Source organism: Rhinopithecus roxellana, chromosome 13 (genome assembly GCF_007565055.1).
Source record: "Rhinopithecus roxellana isolate Shanxi Qingling chromosome 13, ASM756505v1, whole genome shotgun sequence".
Lineage (NCBI taxonomy): Eukaryota > Metazoa > Chordata > Mammalia > Primates > Cercopithecidae > Rhinopithecus > Rhinopithecus roxellana.
The window spans coordinates 103700152-103719742 of NC_044561.1; the positions used below are offsets into that span (position 1 = coordinate 103700152).

General features: G+C 43.1%; 1 protein-coding gene across 2 annotated transcripts; it reads right to left on the minus strand.

The window, feature by feature from the left end:
* Positions 1-6380: 6380 nt before the first annotated feature.
* DEFB121 (defensin beta 121) lies at positions 6381-14647 on the minus strand. Of its 2 annotated transcripts, none has more exons than XM_010352809.1 (2): positions 14421-14647; positions 6381-6597 (listed from the first exon to the last, which is right to left on the minus strand). In XM_010352809.1, exons 1-2 carry the CDS (start codon positions 14440-14442, stop codon positions 6425-6427), a joined length of 195 nt encoding a protein of 64 aa, XP_010351111.1. In that variant the 5' UTR covers positions 14443-14647; the 3' UTR covers positions 6381-6424. The 2 variants fall into 2 exon arrangements, with proteins under 2 accessions (XP_010351111.1, XP_010351110.1); XM_010352808.2 differs by lacking the exon at positions 14421-14647 and adding an exon at positions 7609-7780.
* Positions 14648-19591: the final 4944 nt, after the last annotated feature.

A 19591-nucleotide genomic window follows, 5' to 3' on the forward strand; every position in this document is an offset into this window, starting at 1 on the left:
GCAGTGGCGTGATCTTGGCTCACTGCAAACTCCACCTCCCAGGTTCAAGTGATTCTCCTGCCTCAGCCTCCTGAGTAGCTGGGGTTACAGATGTGCACCACCATACTCAGCTAATTTTTGTATTTTTAGTAGAGATAGGGTTTCACCATGTTGGTCAGGTTGGTCCCGAACTCTTGACCTTGTGATCTGCCTGCCTCAGCCTCCCAAAGTGCTGGGATTACAGGTGTTAGCCACTGCGCCTGGCCTAATTTTTGTATTGTTTTAATAGAGACAGTATTTCACCATGTAATTCTGACAGTATTTCAGTATTTCGTAATTCCCAAAATGCTGGGATTACGGACATGAGTTACCACGCCTGGCACAACTCTCAATCTACTCATTGATAATGAAATCATTGGCTGGTGACCATCACAGTGACGGACGTGACCACCACATATTTCTGTTAAGTGTCTCATCTTATATTTTTAATATATATTTAGTATCATTCTGTGCTCATTGAATATCAAACACTCTTCTAATGTGAATAAACCTGAAAGAAAGAATTTTCTTGTGAGGCCATTTCTGCTGTCTATTTTAAGCTAGTTATATATCTCATTTAGCCCATCAATTGCTCAACTCATGGTCTGCGTCTTCATGGAGATTACAGTCTATCATGAAGATGAACACTAAGCAAAGATTAAGTACAGGTGTGGTGGGTGCTGCAAAGGTGATGTGCAGGATGCAGTTGGCAGGGCTGGGTCCAGGGTGAAGTGAGAAGTGCAACAGGTACCTAAAGGGTGACATTTAAGGAGGCATTTGCATGACCCTGAGAGTGAGTGCCTCCTTATGTATCACACCCTAGGCACCTCCCTCTCCTCACCCTAGTCCTGGCCCTGGCTATCAGAAAAGCGAAGGTGGGGTGGGAAATATTCTGATGTAATATTCGGGGTAACATTCTCTGACAGTTGTCATTTACTGCATCTTTGGACACTCAGTATCTGAGTTCCTTTCCATTAGGGAAGCTAGTCTCTATTTTTGTGGTCTTGGTGGAAAGGAAAGCTGACCTTCAACTACAGAATGCCCTAAAGGCAAATATTCTCTTATGCCACCTTGAAAGTTAGCAGACAGGTGCATGACCCAGGCTCAGCCAACTGGGCGCTCCAACAAAGGACGTGAATCTTAAAGGACTAAATCCAAACCACAGGGAAGGTGGAGGAAATACACAGTGGCAGCAGCAATGACAAGAGTCCAGGTGTGATACTGATGCCTAGTGCTCTGGCAGCATTGCTCGTGGTAAGATCTTGGCAGGCTATTTCTGCTGCCCACTCTGTCTCGGTCTTTTCAAGCCCGATTGTATAGACTTCTGGTCAGTTCTATGAGCTACATGATATCCTTCCAAGAAATTATTGTTTTTGCTTAAATTCCTCTCTAATGAACTCTTACATTACATCCAATAATAAATGTAAGGTGTTTCATCTTAAAATATGTTGAGGGAATGTTGCTATATTCAGTAAGGAACTCTTGTGAGATTGGGTGCTAGAACGTGGGACAATCTGACCTGGCAGAGAGACTAGAGGGACAGCAGCAAAACTCAGGGTAGAAGGCCTCAAATATGGGAAAGAGGAGGGAGACTGCTAATGAGGGACTGAGCTGAGATAGCAGTTCCAAAAAGAGTGAAGAGAGTAAGGTTTGCATCAAAACATCACAGGGGAAGAATCAGGGGGCCTCAATGGCTGACTTGATGAGAGAAGTCAAGAAATGAACATACAAAGTCAGTCTCAAGACAGCATAGAGCTGCCATCAGATTCTCTCTCTTTCTTTCTTTTCTTTTCTTTTCTTTTCTTTTTTCTTTCTTTCTTTCTTTTTGAGACAGAGTCTCGCTCTGTTGTCCAGGCTAGAGTGCAGTGGAGCGACCTCAGCTCACTGCAACCTCCGCCCCCTGGGTTCACATGATTCTCCTGCCTCAGCCTCCCGAGTAGCTGGGACTACAAGTGACCGCCACCACGTCCCGCTAATTTTTTGTATTTTTACTAGAGATGGGGTTTCACCATGTTGGCCAGGCTGGTGAACTTGAGAACTCCTTACCTCAAGTGACCCACCTGCCTCGGCCTCCCAAAGTGCAGGAATTACAGGTGTCAGCCACCGCACCCGGCCTGCCTTCAGATTCTTGAATGACTGTCCATACACAGACAGATCTTTGTGTACTCAAAATATAGAACAAAGGCTTCATGTAAAGGTAACCAGAATTTAGATAACTCCAGTTTGGGCACAAACAGTATTTTCCACCCCTCACTTCCCACCCACTCCCCATTGATAGATATGTTCTATAATGTACTCAAACCCCTGAATGTCCAGATTGAAGAAAGTCCTTTCTTCTTCAATCTAATGCTCATCATAACCTCAAAAAGAAGCGCTTGGATATCTCAGACTGCCCCCTTCCGTAAGGTCCCTTAAACTCACGCTGCACCACTCCTCCTCAGACCATCCATATCAAGGAAAGAGGAGTTTTACTAAATCATGGAGAGTAAAACATGGGTGGAAAAAGAAGGCTTGAGTTTCAGGTAATGGTAAAACACAAGAACTTGAAAAGGAAAACGTGTTTGAGTGGGAAAGTGATCATCCTTGGAGTGTAACTATTCATGTAGGTAGCAAATACTGATTGTGTTCTGACAGTGTGGCAGGCACCATGGAATGGTGAGCAAAACCAACAAGGTCCCTGCAATCATAAAACCCAAATTCTCCTGGAAGAGAGACAGGAAACAAGTACATGAACAAAATAATTACTGATTTTCGAGAAGTGCTAGAACATACATTTGCATAGTGACATAAAGGACTTCATTAGATACAATAATCTAGAACGACAGTTAAATTAAGGCCTGGAGGATAGGACAAAAACAGCCACATAAACATCAGAGTCTTCTTGGGAAGAGGGAACACCATGTAGCAAGGCCCTGAGACAAAAAAAAGAGCTTGTTGACATCAAGGAACAGAAAGGAAACCTGGGTGACCTAAGTATAAGGAGGAGGCCAGAGAAGTGAACAAGGCCTGGTAGGGCAGGACCTCCCAGTCCATGGCAAGGAGTCTGGATTTTATTCTTAATGAAATGGAAAGCCATGGTTTAGTGCAAAACGGAGTAGTGACAGGATATCATTTACCTTACTGGATTTAGGACTAGATCTGAAAAAAATGAAAATAATTTACCATTTGGCTGCTATGTGGAAAATTAATTAGAGAAAACAGTTAGGAGACTATTGTAAAAGATCAGGTGAAAATGGCAGTGGCCTGAACTAGATGGAAAGAAATGGATAATTTTGATACGCATTTTGAAGGCAGAGCCACAGGACTTGCTGAGAAATTGAACGCAGGGAGGTGAAGTGAGGAATCACACATGACTTGTAGGTTTGGTGCATCTGGGCACACGTTGCTACCATTTACTAAGAAGGGAAATAGCAGGGTACTAACAAGGCCTGGTGAGGTGAGGTCCCCACTGGAAGTTCCATTCTGATATATTAGGTAACCAGATGGAGATGTCATTTAAGGGGGAAGATATACCAGTTTAGACGTTAGAGAAAGTTTAGGGTAGGAGCTATGAATTTGAAAGTGATCAGCATATAGAGGGTATTCAAAATACCTAGTGAAAAAGAGCAGAGAGAAAAGACAAAAGGAGCCTAGAAACAAGTCCTGGCCTTTGGAAAGGGAAGGAGGAGCCAGGACAGAAGACTGAAAATGAATGGCCCAGGTGACCAGAGGAAAACCAGGAGAGTCTGCCGTCTTAGAAGGCAAGAGAAGAAAGCATTTCAATGAGGATGTCATGGCCTCTATGTCAAACACCTCTTCAGGGGTCGACAAGAGGAAAACAGGGGTGCCTCTGTTGGGTTTGGCAACACTGGAGATAGTTGGTAATCTTTACTAGAAAAGGTTCAGTGGCACAGTCAAAACCAAATTGAACTGAGTTGAAAGGTGAATGAGAAAAAATTGATAAAGTGAAGGCAGGTGACATTCTGAGAAGTATTTTTTTTAAGCACTGCAAATAAATGAGGCATTGTCCAGAGAGGAATGTGGGACTCAGGGATTTTTTTTTTTTTAAATCTGGGAGATACTCGAGCATCTTTGTATGATAGAAATGATCTGGAAGAGAAGGGGAGAATAAGGAGAATAAATGAATGTGAAATTCTTGAGTAGGGGAGAGGAGACAAATGTGGACAAGTAAAGGGGCCGGTTCCTCAGGAGTAGATATCATTCTTCCACTGTAAACAAAAGGAAGACAGGAGCTGTAGGACCCAATACCAGAGTGTGTAGACTTAGTAGAGAGAAGATAAAGGAGTTGCTTCTGATGGTTTCTATTTTCTTGAAATATGAGACAAGGAGTGATATTTTGGTGGGGACAGGGAATGGTAGAAGATTGAGGAGAGAGGAAAAATCATGGACTAATTATTTCAAAGAATGAGAAATCAAGCTTCTTAGGGAAAAGCAGGAGATTAGCTGGGCCGTGTTGATTGGCCTTTGAGGTTGGAGGCCCTGAACTTCCCGTGCAATCCGTGAGACTAGTTGGATTATATTTTCTAAGAATGATCCGCTGCTGACCTATAGGTCAGGCACAGTGGCTCACACCTGTAATCCCAACCTTTAAGGAGACCAAGGCAGGAGGATGATCACTTAAGGCCAGGAGTTCGAGACCAGCCTGGGCGACACAGCAAGGACCCCATCTCTACAAAAAAAAAAAAAAAAAATTAACAGTCAAGAGTGGTAGCACACACCTGTAGTCCCAGCTACTTGGGAAGCTGAGGCAGGAGAATCCCTTGAGTCCAGGAGGTTAAGGCTGTAATGAGCTATGATCATACCACTGCACTCCAGTCTGGGTAACAGAGTAAGATCTTGTCTCGAAAAATAAAGTTTACCTATAGAGAAGGCAAGTAGATGGTTATATTCTACCATGGTTGGGAGTTTGGCATTGATACCATGCAGAGTACAGCAAGGGAGCTGAGTCTGCAAGAGAAACATTACAGGGCGAGGCTGGACAGAAATTGAGTCAGGAGGGTAAGACGATTAGTGAAAAAATGGCAGGGTACAGGGTTTTACTTCAACTTTAAGAGTTATTAACTCTGAGAAGCAGGAGTTGGTGGCAACGTAGTGAAGGAGGATTTAACTTTTTCCAGGCAAAGAATTGCTATGCAGAGCCAGAAGTAGAAAATTACAAAATGAGATCAACCTAGATTCTACTTACACTTATCAAGAACTGAATGTGCGCTAGATTCTGTGCTGGGCACTTTCCTGTCTGCTATCTCATTTAATTCTCATGACATCCCTATGCCTTGAGTAGGAAAGTTCCCCATTTTAGAGACGAAAAAATAGAGCACAGAGGGTTAAATGGCTTGCCTAGGGTCATGCAGCTGACCTGTGATTAAACAAGGATTTGACTCCAGATCTTCTGATCCTGCATCAAATGCTCTTCCCTAGACAGCTTTGGTGACACTTAGACACTGACACTGAGGCTGAAGTTTGTCAACAGGAAGCTGAACTGGGGACATGAGGCTGAAGCCAGGTCAGGGCTCCAATATGAAAGGGCTGAAGAGGAGGCGGGTGACTCCAAGTAGAACTTTTCAACTCAGGATAAAGAATCAAGTTCTTTTAGATTAGTCAGATAAGTAGCAAGAGTTGGGGATACTTGGGATCATGGGGCTGAATGTTGTAAAATGCCTGTTGTCTCAGTTCAGGATCAGTCCTGGAAAATGATTAGCCAGTTTAATGTCCCATGGCCGCAACTAGAGGGAATGCAAAGAGATGGAGCAAGGATCCACAGATGGCCTGATACCAGCGCTCTCCACCATGAGGAAGACTCACAAGAGGCATTGCCCTAGAGCCCCTGAGAGGCAGAACTGTAGGTGTGATCAAGGGAAAGTTATAGCCTTTGGTGTGGGAGTGAGAGAATCCATGGGCCAAGAATGGGTTCTTGTGTTCATCATAGACTCTTGCTTGCCTCCTGGACTCCCCTGAAATACTCATAGATTGGGACCCACAGCCTGCCTCAGCCTAGACTCTAAAGCCATTGTTGTACAATACAATCACCACTAGCGACATTTAGCTACATAAATTTAAAGCTAGAGTGAATCAGATTAAAACTTCAGGTCCGCATTCACACTGGGCACATTTCAAGTGCTCAGTAGCCACATCTGGCTAGTAGCTACCATACCGAACAATACAGATAGGAAATATTTCCATCATGGCAGAATGTTCTATTGGCAGTGCTGGTCTAGAAGAAAACAGGAATCAAGTAGATATAATGAATATTATTTAATTCATATCCTCTGGGACCAGCTGTGGGTCAGCAGACTAGGAGCTATTTGCAAGGTTTAGATTATTACCACCTACTGGTCCAGTCCGTTCTTCCTAGGATCCCATGATGCAGGATCCCATGATGTTGAGACTCAAGGTTGGAAGAGAGGTGTCAGACTGCAGAAGTTGATTCCAGGCTTGTATTTGTGTCTGTTAATTTTGATTTTACAGGTACATACTTGGGATCCACACAGCACTTGGCCTCAGTTTTGCATAATATATAGTATACTTCACTTTTTTTACATGTTGTTCTGCACCTGCCTGACTTACCCCAACATTTCGTGACTGAAAACAAAAGGGAAGAAGAGAACAGGGTCAGTTTTGAAAGAAAGCAGAAGGGTGGGAAAGGGAGGGGCTAAAGCCCAGTAGAGGAGTAGGAGGGAAATGAGGAGGTCTGTGAGAGAAGAAGCTCTTACACAGGATCTCCTAAGTTTAAGGGAGATTATAGACCACTACACTTTCTTCCTTCACTCGTGCCCCCTGTTAGAACCCCCAGAATCTCCCCAACTCAGTGGCATGGGACCTACTGGGTAGCTTCCCCTCCTTGGCCAGCTCCTTGGGAGGGTGAAGAGGACCCCTCTCCCAAGGGTTTTATCTCCCCCATATTATAATGTACCCAGGTGCCCAGTAGCAATTAGCCACCTTTTCTCATTGTTCTTCGGTACCCCCTCTGACCATATCAATGAAAGGTGACAGGAATATTAAATAAACTCATTTGAACATCTATAAGGCTCCTAGGGCACCTGTAAAACTCCCAAGAACATCATACTGCCTTCTTCACAACATCCTGGGACTTTTCTCTGGCCCCAACCAGTTAAGGGAATTAGGAACAGCTACTCTGGGGAACCTACAACCTAGGGTAACCCAGATAATTTGAGGTTGCATAAAAAAGTGGAATCAGAATCCTCAAACAATCAGAAATTTGAGAACCATTTTCCTAGAGGCAACAACAGATCAAAATTCAAATCCTTTCAAGAAATGTTTTTGAAAAAGTCCCCATTTTCTCTATACTCCATACCCAAGTCTCTCTCTTTACACTCTATCCCCTCCTCAGGTCATCATGTTCAGATTTTCCAGAGCTAATCAGAGATAAGGTTGGAGTGGTCAAGTACTGGGCACTGGGAAGATCATTTAGTACCAGAGAACTCAAACTTCCCCATGACTAGAGGGACTACCTAAAGGCCTCAGTGAGCTCTACCAGGCCTTTCTCCCAGCCCAACCTGTCAGAGCCCCCAGAGTTCTCTGAACATGCATCGGGTTCCCTGACTCCCATCCCCTTCTGGAGATCCTGTTTACCTGGGGTGACCTGGGCCAGGAGCAGGGTAACAGTCAAAAGCAGAAGAAGGAGCTTCATGAATGACGAGTGATCAGGGAGGGATAGGAGGCTTCTCAACTGGTAAAACAGACAGGGGACTCCATTCTGGACAGTCCAGACTGGTATTTATTGCCCTAAGGAGCATGGCAGAGCCAAGATCAGCGAAGCAGAACGGGAACAGTCATTGAGATCAGACAGGTAGGCAAGGAAAATATCAACCACACTGAGGAGGCTGGGAGAACGGAAGGGAGGTTAACAAAGAGAAGATACAGCCTTGCCTTTGAAGAATTTTGTAGTACAGCTGGAGAACCAAGAAGTGGGAAAATAGTTTCATCGCAATTTGTTTTTCATTAATGAGAAAAAAAAGAGAGAAGACAAAAAGGAGTGATATTTCTGTGCGCCTTGGCTTCTTCCCAGCAACAAGGGCATCTTAGAATGTCCCATATGTTGATGATTCCTTATAATACCAAATGAAGGGCAGAGCAGGGGAAAATACCTTAATAGCTGCATGACCATCACCACTGGAAACCAGAATGTCAGAATTCATGGAGTGGGATGAGCAGGAAAGCCACAGCCCTTACTTTTAACAGTACATGTTCAATAGGAACAAGTAACACCCTCATAGGTAGCAAAAGAAAAACCATTTATTATTGTGTTGGTCTTTCTTTTTTATTATTTTTTTTTTTTTTTTTTTTTTTGAGACAGAGTCTTGTTCTGTCACCCAGGCTGGAGTGCAGTGGCACAATCATAGCTCACTGGAACCTCAAACTCCTGGTCTCAAGCAATTCTTTCTCCTGCCCCGGCCTCACAAAGTGCTAGGATTAAAGGCATGAACCATCATGCCCAGCTTGGTCTTTCTTAAAAGAAATGGTAGATTGCCTCAGCATTTTGGGAGGCCGAGGCGGGTGGATCACAACGTCAGAAGATCGAGACCATCCTGGCTCTCTACCAAAAAATACAAAAAATTAGCCAGGCGTGGTGGCAGGCCACTGTAGTCCCAGCTACTCGGGAGACTGAGGCAGGAGAATAGCTTGAATCCGGGAGGCGGAGGTTTCAGTGAACCGAGATTGTGCCACTGCACTCCCACCTGGGTGACAGAGCGAGACTCTGTCTCAAAAAAGAAAGAAAGAAATGGTGAATTGCAATCTTGGCCCTTCTTCACCCCTACCTGAATTCACACATTTGTCAAGGTCTCATCGTAAAAGAACTCTGTTTCATTGTCCCTTCACTTTGGCCTTGGCATGTGCTTTTCTTTGGCTAGTGATATGTGGCCAGAAGTGACAGTGTGCCAGTTGTGAGCCTATGTTTTAAGAGATGATGAATGTTTTCATTTGCCCTTCTGTGCCTCTGCCATCACTATGAGAAGAACATGGCCCAGTGGTCCAAGGAAGATGAGAGATATGTGGGGCAGAGCTCCTCCGGGTGACTCACAGATCTACAGTGAGAAATACAGCTGCCCCAGTCACTCCAGCCTCAGCAAGGCAATCTAGCCAAATATAAAGGAGTGCTGTTTTAAGCCACTGAGGTTGGGAGTGGAATGTTACATAGTAATGGCTAACTTATACATAAGGCCAGCAGATAGATCAGGAAAGAGTCAAGTGCTTTTTAGGACAATAATGATAAGGTCTATCTTTCTTCTTTTTTTTTTTTTTTAAGACAGAGTCTCGCTGTGTTGCCCAGGCTGGAGTGCTGTGGCACCATCCCAGCTCATTGCAACCTCTGCCCCCCGGGTTCAAGCAATCCTTCTGCCTCAGCCCCCCGAGTAGCTAGGACTACAGACACGCGCCACCACACCCAGCTCATTTTTGTATTTTTAGTAGAGACGAGGTTTCACCATGTTGGCCATGGCTGGTCTCGAACTCCTGACCTCAGGTGATCCACCCACCTCGGCCTCCCAAAGTGCTGGGATTACAGGCATGAGCCACCACACCTGGCCTAGGTCTATCATTTCAAAATGGACAGAAGCAAAGACATACCAACAAGAGGAATATCTTCTTTCTAACATGGAAGAAAACACCAAGCCAGGAGCAGAGGCTCCTGCCTGTAATCTCCACAATTTGGGAGGCTAAGGTAGGAAGATTGCTTGAAGCCAAGAGTCTGAAACCAGCCTCAGCAACATAATGAGACGCCATCTCTACAAAAAAAAAAAAAAAAAAAAAAAAAAAAAAAGTTTTGAATAGCCAGGCATGGTGGGGCAAAGCTGTAGTCCTACCTACTAGGGAGGCTGAGGCAAGAAAATCATTTGAGCCCGAGAGGTCGAAGCTACAATGAGCTAAAATTGCACCACCACACTCCAGCCAGGGCGACAGAGACTCTGTCTCCAAAAACAAAAAAAGACAAGATAAATTTTCTTGTTGTCTGAAGAAAAATTAATGCTCTGGACCAGAGGTCACCAGACTTTTTCTGTAAAGCCCAGATGGTAAATACTTTAGGATTTGCAGGCCGCAGCTATCACAACTACTCAACCCTACAGTTATAGGACAAAAGTACCCACAGACAATATATAAGCAAATGAGTGTGGCTGTATTCCAAATAAACTTATTTATAGACACTCAAGTTTAAATTCTGTATAATTTTCACATCTCTAAATGAAATTTGATTGTTTTCAACTATATAAAAATGTACTGGCTGGGCATGGTGGCTCACGCCTGTAATTCCAGCACTTTGGGAGGCTGAGACAGGTGAATTACCTGAGGTCAGGAATTCCAGACCAGCCTGGCCAACATGGTGAAACCTCATCTCTACTAATTAGCCAGGTGTGGTGGTGAGTGACTGTAATCCCAGCAACTCGGGAGACTGAGGCAGGAGAATCGCTTGAACTTGGGAGGCGGAGGTTGCAGTGAGCTGAGATCGTGCCACTGCACTCCAACCTGGACAACAAGAGTGAAACTCTGTCTCAAAAAAAAAAAAAAAAAATGTACCAAGGCAAACAGATCACTTGAGGCCAGGAGTTTGAGACCAGCCTGGATGACATAGCAAGGTCCCTCCTTTATTTAAAAAAAGAAATTGTTAAAAAAAAAAATTAAACAAAATTATTGCTGATTTTGTTGGTATCTCCACTTTGGAAAAATAGTTTAACGGTTTCTTTTAAAGTTAAACATACACTTATCACACAACCAAGCAACTCCACTCCTACATATTTATCAAAGATAAAAGTCCATGCCAAAACTTGAATTGTCATAGCAACTTTATTCACCATCAGTGAAAACAACCCAAAAGTCCATTAATTAGTAAACAGACAAATTCTGGTATCTTCATGTAATAGAATACTATTCAGCAACAAAGAATTAACCACTACTATGCAACATATGCATGAACCTAAAGAGCAGGCTGGGTGTGGTAGCACACGCCTGTAATCCCAGCACTTTGAGAGGCCAAGTTGGGTGGATCACCTGAGGTTAGGAGTTCGAGACCAGCCTGGTCAACATGGGGAAACCCTGTCTCTACTAAAAATACAAAAATTGGCTGGGCATTGTGGCGGGCACCTGTAATCCCAGCTACTCGGTATGCTGAGGCAGGAGAATTGCTTGAACCCAGGAGGCGGAGGTTGCAGTGAGCCTGAGCCAAGATCGTGCCACTACACTCCAGCTTGGACAACAAGAGTGAAACTCTGTCTCAAAAATAAATTAATAAAAATAATAATAAACATTTTTTAAAAAGCATTAGCCTGAATGAAAAAAAAAGCCAGACCAAAAAAGAACATACTGAACAAGCTTATTCACATGAAACTCTAGAAAACACAAACGTAATCTACAGTGACAAAAAAACAGATCAGTAGTTGCCTGGGGCTGGTGGGAGGAAGTGGGCATTGACTGAGATGGGGCATGAGGGAACTTTTAGGGTGATGAAAATGTTCTATACACAGATGTCAAAACTCATCAAAATTGACACATTATATTTTATATAAATTATACCTCAAAAAAGTTGACTTTCAAAAAAAAACCTGCGCTAGTTTTTAAAATAAGCAACAGAATCAGATAAATAACATAAAACCACTTAAAATATATACACATTTAAGGTGGTACATATATACCATGGAATACTATGCAGCCATCGAAAAGAATAAAATCACGTCCTTTGCAGCAACATGGATGCAGCTGGAGGTCATCATCCTAAGACAACTGATGCAGAAACAGAAAACCAAATACCACATGTCCTCACTTACAAGTGGGAGACAAACCTTGGGTACATGTGAACATAAAGATGGGAACAATAGACACTGGGGACTACTAGAATCAGGAGAGAGGGAGGGAGGCAAGGGCTGAAAAACTACCTATTATATACTATGCTCACTACCTGGGTGACAAGATACATCATAGGAGTTAAATTAAACATCATAGGAGTTGCCTATGTGAGAGATGGATGGGAGTGGATTATGGGGATAAAAGTTAATAAGTCAGTAAAATAAAATAAGAGAAGGGCTTTGTTGGCCGGGCGCGGTGGCTCAAGCCTGTAATCCCAGCACTTTGGGAGGCCGAGACGGGCAGATCACGAGGTCAGGAGATCGAGACCATCCTGGCTAACACAGTGAAACCCCGTCTCTACTAAAAATACAAAAACTAGCCGGGCGAGGTGGCGGGCGCCTGTAGTCCCAGCTACTTGGGAGGCTGAGGCAGGAGAATGGCGTAAACCCGGGAGGTGGAGCTTGCAGTGAGCTGAGATCCGGCCACTGCACTCCAGCCTGGGCGACAGAGCGAGACTTTCCTCAAAAAAAAAAAAAAAAAAAAAAAAAGAGAAGGGCTTTGTATAAGGCCAACCATGATTAATCTGCCATAAAGACCTAGCCCTCTGTAACAGAGGACTAAAATAAAGTGCTATATTGACAAGCGGCTTACTTATAAATATCACTACTAAGGAATCAGCCCCCTGGACTGGAACCCATTTCCTCTCCTAGCAGAAGGGGCTGCAGAGAGGAAACCTGAGATGCCATTCAAGCAAACGGCACAACTTCCTCCACTCTTGAGAAAGGGGATTGTTTCTGGTTTGAAGGGTAGGATACTGGGCTGAGAGCCTTGAAAAACGAGAGAGAGAGAAGAGAGCAACTCATGGGAGCACCATCTTTACAGAAGTTTTAGTCTAGAAGGTACTTTCTTTATATATCTAAGGAACTCCCAGTGGCACAGAGTTTCACCTACAACTGAATGGTTTTGAGTTCTACTTCCCTTTCTTTAAAGAGCTCCATCATAGCCCTCAAGTTTGTTCTTGCGAACACTGATAAGCAGAATAAGGCTGCCTAATAAAAGGATGACCTGAATCCATTACGTGCATGATTTATCAGAATTAATAGTAGTTTTCAGCATCAGAGAAAACTCTCATAAAAGACCCTTTTCCCATCTGTCACAAAAGACTGTGAGACAAAATGCCTTGATTGCTTTGCAAGCTAAAGAGGACTCCCCCACAGTTGAACTATACACATCTACAGTTCTGGAGTGTCCACCATTCTTAGATTCTGCTTAAGATTCCACATCTTCACTTCACTGATATCCAACCATGTTGCCAAGGCTACCATTCCAAGCTCTCCAAGGAAATAATCTGATTGGCTAAACATAATCTTATTCATTATCTAATAGAGATAAACCATTTTAAAAGGATAGAAAACTGTGGAACAACCTCCCTTACTGACATCTGCAAATTTCAGCTTTTCTTTGTTGCCACACATGAAGTCATATCATATGCTCTCAATAGATGGGGTGAATGCCTTTCAGTAAAAAAAGAAAAGGAAAAAAAAAAATGTATGAACGCAAAGCAAAAAAATAAGAAAGCGATAAAGATCTGAGGAGAGAATACGTGTTTTCCAAAGATTACAGAACTACCAATGAATCTGCAAATGGTCCATTAGGAAAGTTTTCTGAGGATAAAGAAAGGTAGAAGGCACTCAGCAGAGAAAGGTTGGTATTGATGAGTGGATTCTGCTGTGAAGTGTCCGGGAGCCTGCAGTCCACATACTAAAGGTGTATGCAGTAACCTGGACCTGAGTCCAATTCAGTTTACTCAACCCCTTTAATTAGGTTTCTGCAGTGCTGTGGTCCTTAATTGAACATCATTCCCCTCTTCTTGAGCCTCAAGTGGGTACCACTGCCATCTCTGGCTTAGTAGAAGATAGGGTGGTATCTGAAATTCAGAAAACTCTGAACCTGTTCTCTCCCTGGCCATTGACTCTTGCTTTGACCCATAAGACATAAGTGACCCTAACTGAAGAGTTTGCCCAGCATCCTTCTACTCCCTTATCAGATTTCTTCCATCCACTTCTGGTTAGTTCCTTGCTCCCAGCACTATAGCAGGGAAAGGAAATATATCTACGTATCACTTCTTTGTAATCTTTAGGGGTAGGAAGGGTTGGAGGATAGTGGGCAAAGAAGATGAAACTTCAGGCCCAAATAAGGCTTGGAGATTTTCTGGGATTCTATTATATTCCAACTCTCTGGCTCCTGGTGCTATGTGTAACTAGCAATGGGTATGTTGGGCTTTTTTCTTTGATTTATTCGAAATGATGTTTGACAATCTATCACTAGGAGTAATATGGGGAAGTGGAAAGAACACAAGCTTTGGAGCCAGACAAATCTGGGTTCAAATCCTCACTTTGCCACATATTAGCCATGTGACTTTGAACAAGTTAGTTAATGTCTCTGAACTTCAGTTTAATTATCTCTAATATAGAGATGACACTACTGACAGCAGAGGTTTGCTGTGAAGATTAAATTAGGTGATACTTATAAAGCTCACGGAATAGTGCCTTGCATAGACGAAAGCCTCTGATAACTGGTGGTTATTGTTATTTACTATGAATTCTCACCTTCCTTGACTTCTTGAAACATTTGGCTATTGACCTCTTTCCTCCTTGAAGCTTTACTGGCTTTTCATTGGCAACATAGTCAACGTTCAATAAAAGGGACATTAGGATTGACAGAGCACCAGAGATCTCTCTGCTCACCGTGATTTTCAAGTTTGAAAATTTCAAAACTTTGCATCTCAAGTCTAAGACCCAGAGGGCTCACGCAGGGTCGAGGCTCAAGGACAGCTCTCCTTTGTGTCCAGAGTGTATATGATGTAACTCTGTTCAGATACTGGTGAAAGATAACAGAGGAAACGCCTGGCTTTTTATCAGAACATGTTTCCAAGCTTATTCCTTTTCCCAGCTCTCCTTGTTCCTCCAAGGATCTCTTCACTGGCCTCTTATCTTTACTGTTGCCAAATCTTTCCAGAAGCTGCTGTTTCCCTCAATCATTCATTTGTCTTCTTGTCCAGTAACCAACCACTTCTGTCTTCATGTCAGATCAGCTTCTCATCTCTCCTCAAGGGCCTTCAACTACTCCACATCCAAAGCTACCCAGGCCATTTTAAGTTTCCTGTGGACTAAGGACTAAGGTGCTGGGAGGTGAGGCCAGAAATGTTCAAGAGGGTTTCTGTCCCTAACATGCTTACCACTTATTGAGGAAAATGGAAAACAAGTATTTTTAAATGAGCTTCATATCCCTCAAAAGCATACACAAGAAATGTTTTCTAAATAAATCAAATCTTGATTAAGAACCTATTACATACAGAGCACTCTCCTGAGCACCAGGAATTCAAAGCAGTAAGGATCCTGACCTCTTAACAGCCAGCTCTGTTAGGATAAACTAGGGTATGCCGCAGTAACCAAAAAAAGAAGAATCTTGGTAGCTTCTAAGAACAAAGGTCTGTTTGTCCATTCCCCATACATGCTGCATATCCACTGAAGGCTGGCTGGAGACACTGCCCCATATCTGAGTGTGGAACGTAGGCTAAGTAGCCACTCATTTGGTGCTGATTACCATGGCAGTGGAAAAGAGAGCTCTAGAGAGTCTTCAACTGGCCCCTATGTGCCCTGGCCTTGGAAGTAAAATGTAACCACTTCATAATTCGCTGGCTACAACAGTGACATGGCTCCATCCAACCACAAGGGGGCCAAAAGTACAATCCTACAATGGGCTTAGAATGCAGAAAGCCAGAATTGTCAAAACAACAAAAGATAATTGTGGGCAAGACTGTGGAGAAAATGGAACCCTTGCACACGCTGGGTGGGAATGTAAAATGGTGTGGCCACTATGGAAAATGGTATGGAGGATCTTCAAAAAATGAAAGATGGGCCGGGTGTGGTGGCTCACGCCTGTAATTCCAACACTTTGGGAGGCTGAGGCAGGCAGATCACCTGAGGTCAGGAGTTCGAGACCAGCCTGACCAACATAGAGAAACTCCGCCTCGACTAAAAATACAAAATTAGCCGGCCATGGTGCCACATGCCTGTAATCCCAGCAACTCATGAGGCTGAGGCAGGAGAATTGTTTGAACCTGGAAGACGGAGGTTGCCGTGAGCTGAGATCACCCACTGCCCTCCAGCCTGGGCAACAAGAACGAAACTCCATCTCAAAAAAAAGAAAAAAAGAAAGAAAGATAGAACTACTATATGACCCAGCCATTCCATTTCTGGATATATATCCAAATAAACTGAATCAGTATCTCAAAGAGATATCTGCATACCCACGTTCATTGGCATTATTGACCATAGCCAAGATATGGAAGCAAGCTAAATGTCCATTAAAAAATGAATGGATAAAAAAAAATGTGGTGTATACACACAGCAGAATACAATTTGGCCTTTAAAAATAAGGGAATTCTGCAATATGTGATGACATGAATAAGCCTTGAGGGCATTATGCTAAGTGAAATAAACCAGTCACAGAAAGACAAATGCAGCATTATTCCAGTTACATGAGGTGTCTAAAACAGTCAAACTTATATACAAAGAGTGGCATGATGATTGTTAGGAGCTGGGAAGTGAGGGAAATTAGGAATTACTAATCAATGAGCGGAAAGTTTCTGTTAAACAAGATGAATAAGTTCTAGAGCCCAGGTGCAGTAGCTCACACCTGTAATCCCAGCACTCTGGGAGGCTGAGACAGGAGGATCCCTTGAGGCCAGGAGTTCAAACCAGCCTAAGCAACATAGCAAGACCTTGTTTCTATTAAAAATAAAAAATTAGCTGGGCATGGTGGCATGCATTTGTAGTCCCAGCTACTCAGGGACAGTGGGGAGGTGGTGCTGAGATGGGAGAGGATCTCTTGAGTCTAAAACTTGGAGGCTGCAGTGAGCCATGATTGTGCCACTGCACTCCAGCCTGGGTGACAGAGTGAGACCCTGTCTCGAAAAATTTTTTTAAATGTTTAAAGTTTTAGAAATCTGCTGTATTACATTGTACCTAGAGTCAATAATAATGAACACAAAAAACTTGTTAAAACAGATCTCAACACATTAAGTGTTCTTACTACAATAAAACAAAATCTTTGAAAAACTCAGAAAGCCAGAATATTTGAAGAACAGTCTTTTTTTTTTTTTTTTTTTTTTCCTTGGAGACAGAGTCTCGCTCTATCCCCCAGGCTGGAGTGCAGTAGTACGATCTCAGCCCACTGTAAACTCCGCCTCCCAGGTTCAAGCGATTCTCATGCCTCAGCCTCCTGAGTAGGTGGGATCACAGGCACCAGCCGCCATGCCTGGCTAATTTTTCTATTTTTATTAGAGACAGAGTTTCACGATGAACAGTTTCGCGATGAACAGTCTTAATGACTACCAAATATATCATCACAGTGGTCAGGCAGAATGGTCACATACATAAAAATACTGCAAAGTGGGCTATGTCTAATCAAAATAAAAATAGATATATTACAGTAGAACAGAGCATGGGAACAACCACCCAAGGGCCAGGGCATTCAGGGAGGGGTTCGTGGAGGACCTTCTCCTTCTCCAAGGCTTGAAGGAGAATAGGTTTCAGAGAAATGGTGGAGAAGGAGAGGGTGTAAAAGAGTACTCCAGGCAAGGGAGCAGTGTGAACTGAGGAGTGGTGGCAGGAACACTTGCAAGCCATCTGGAAATAATGAAGATACTGCCTTCCTGCAGCTGCCAACTCCTGTACCATATAATGTGGGAACATTGCATAGAAATAAGATTTTTATAATCTTTGAATGCAAATGTAAAATACTTACACTTGGTTCTCAGGTCAAAATCAGGGAACTGAGGGAGGTTGAAGAGGCAGAGATCTGCGTCCTTCTTCCCACTTTTTTGTTTGTTTGTTTGTTTGTTCGTTCGTTTGTTTTTAGACAGAGTCTAAAGAGTGGCATGATGATTGTTAGGAGCTGGGGAGTGAGGGAAATTAGGAATTACTAATCAATGAGTGGAAAGTTTCTGTTAAACAAGATGAGTAAGTTCTGGAGGCCAGGTGCAGTAGCTCACACCTGTAATCCCAGCACTTTGGGAGCACGATCTTGGCTCACTGCAACACCCACCTCCAGGGTTCAAGCAATTCTCCTGCCTCAGCCTCCCAAGTAGCTGGGACTACAGGTGTGTGCCACCATCCCCAGTTAATTTTTGTATTTTTAGTAGAGATGGGGTTCCACCATGTTAGCCAGGCTGGTCTCGAACACCTGACCTCAAGTGATTCACCCACTTCAGCCTCCCAAAGGCCTATTACAGGCATGAGCCACTGAGCCCAGTCTTCTTCCCACTTTAAACTGAGCAGCTCCATTTTTATCTGTTTGATACATTGAGTTTCATGTAAGTTTTTGGTTTTAAAAAGTTTTCTCCTTTAAAAATATATTTGAAAAAACTTGGTTTTGGAAATACGGAGCCATTTTTTCTTTAAGATTTTGAGCGTAGAGTCTCAGAATTCAGACCTTAGAAGTTGTTGCATCTGATATGTATGAAAAGCAAGAACACCCTCTAAACAACCCTTGCCTTCTCTCTTAAAGCTCTTCCAGCAATGGAAAAATCAATACATGTCAAGATAATGCATTCCATCACTGGACCCCTCTAATTTGTAGGAGATTATATCAATTAAGCCAGAATTTACCTTTCTGTAACATGTACCTATTATTCCTAATTCTGACCTTTAACAGTTCCAGAGAATAAGTCCAAAAACAATTCCATGTCAAATGCTTGAAGACAGTTGTCACGGTCCTATTTGGTCTTTTTTTTTTTTTCTAGGCTCATTATCCAAGTTTCCTCTCCCTACAAAGTAGAGCAGCATATTCTCTTATACTGGTGAGGCCTCTCAGTATACTCTGTTTATCTGAATCCTCTCCCTTTCTTAAAGCAGAGAGGCTGATCTCAAGCAAAAACCTGAAAGGGGGTGTTTTAAGAAGAATAAGGCCCAGTAGCTTGTGTATATAGGCCTCCCTTCACATTACAAAAGAAAGAAGAAGGCCGGGCGCAGTGTCTCACACCTGTAATCCCAGCACTTTGGGAGACCGAAGCAGGCAGATCACTTGAGGTCAGGAGTTCAAGACCAGCCTGGGCAACATGGTGAAACCCCATCTGTACTAACAATATAAAAATTAGCCAGGCGTGGTGGTGCGTGCCTGTAATCTCAGGTACTCGGGATGCTGAGGCAGAAGAATTGCTTGAACCCGGGAGGTAGAGGTTGCAGTGAGCCAAAGTCATACCCTTGTACTCCAGCCTGGACAACACAGCCAGACTGTCTCAAAAAGAAAGAAAGAAGAAAAATGAGTAATGATAAAAACTTAGAAATTAAAAGTACAAAGATGAAATTTCCAGAAATTATAATAACATGACAGAGATAAAATAAAAGCAGTAGAGAAAATATAAGAAAACCAGTGAATCAATCAAGGAGTCCAACATTTGAAAAATAAGCAGACCACAAATAGGGAACATGAAAAACAAAGACCAGGAAATTATCGAAAAAATAAGTAAAGGAAGATTGTCCTAAAATTGAAAGACATGAGTTTGCAGATTGACAGGGCTCACCGAGTGCTCAGAAAAATTGATTTCAGTAATCCTACATGAAATTTAGGCACAACAGCCAGGCGCGGTGACTCACGCCTGTAATCCCAGCACTTTGGGAGGCTGAGGCGGGCCGATCACCTGAGGTCAGGAGTTCAAGACCAGCCTGGCCAACATGGTGAAACCCCGTCTCTACTAAAAATACAAAAATTAGCC

What these genes read in the sequence shown, in the direction of transcription:
- DEFB121 (XM_010352808.2), bottom strand. Translation starts at nt 7,666, where the DNA reads ATGAAGCTCCTTCTTCTGCTTTTGACTGTTACCCTGCTCCTGGCCCAG. An exon ending in CCTGGCCCAGGTCACCCCAG is followed by an intron (nt 6,598 to 7,608) that starts GTAAACAGGATC and finishes TTTTGTTTTCAG; the next exon opens with TCACGAAATGTTGGGGTAAG.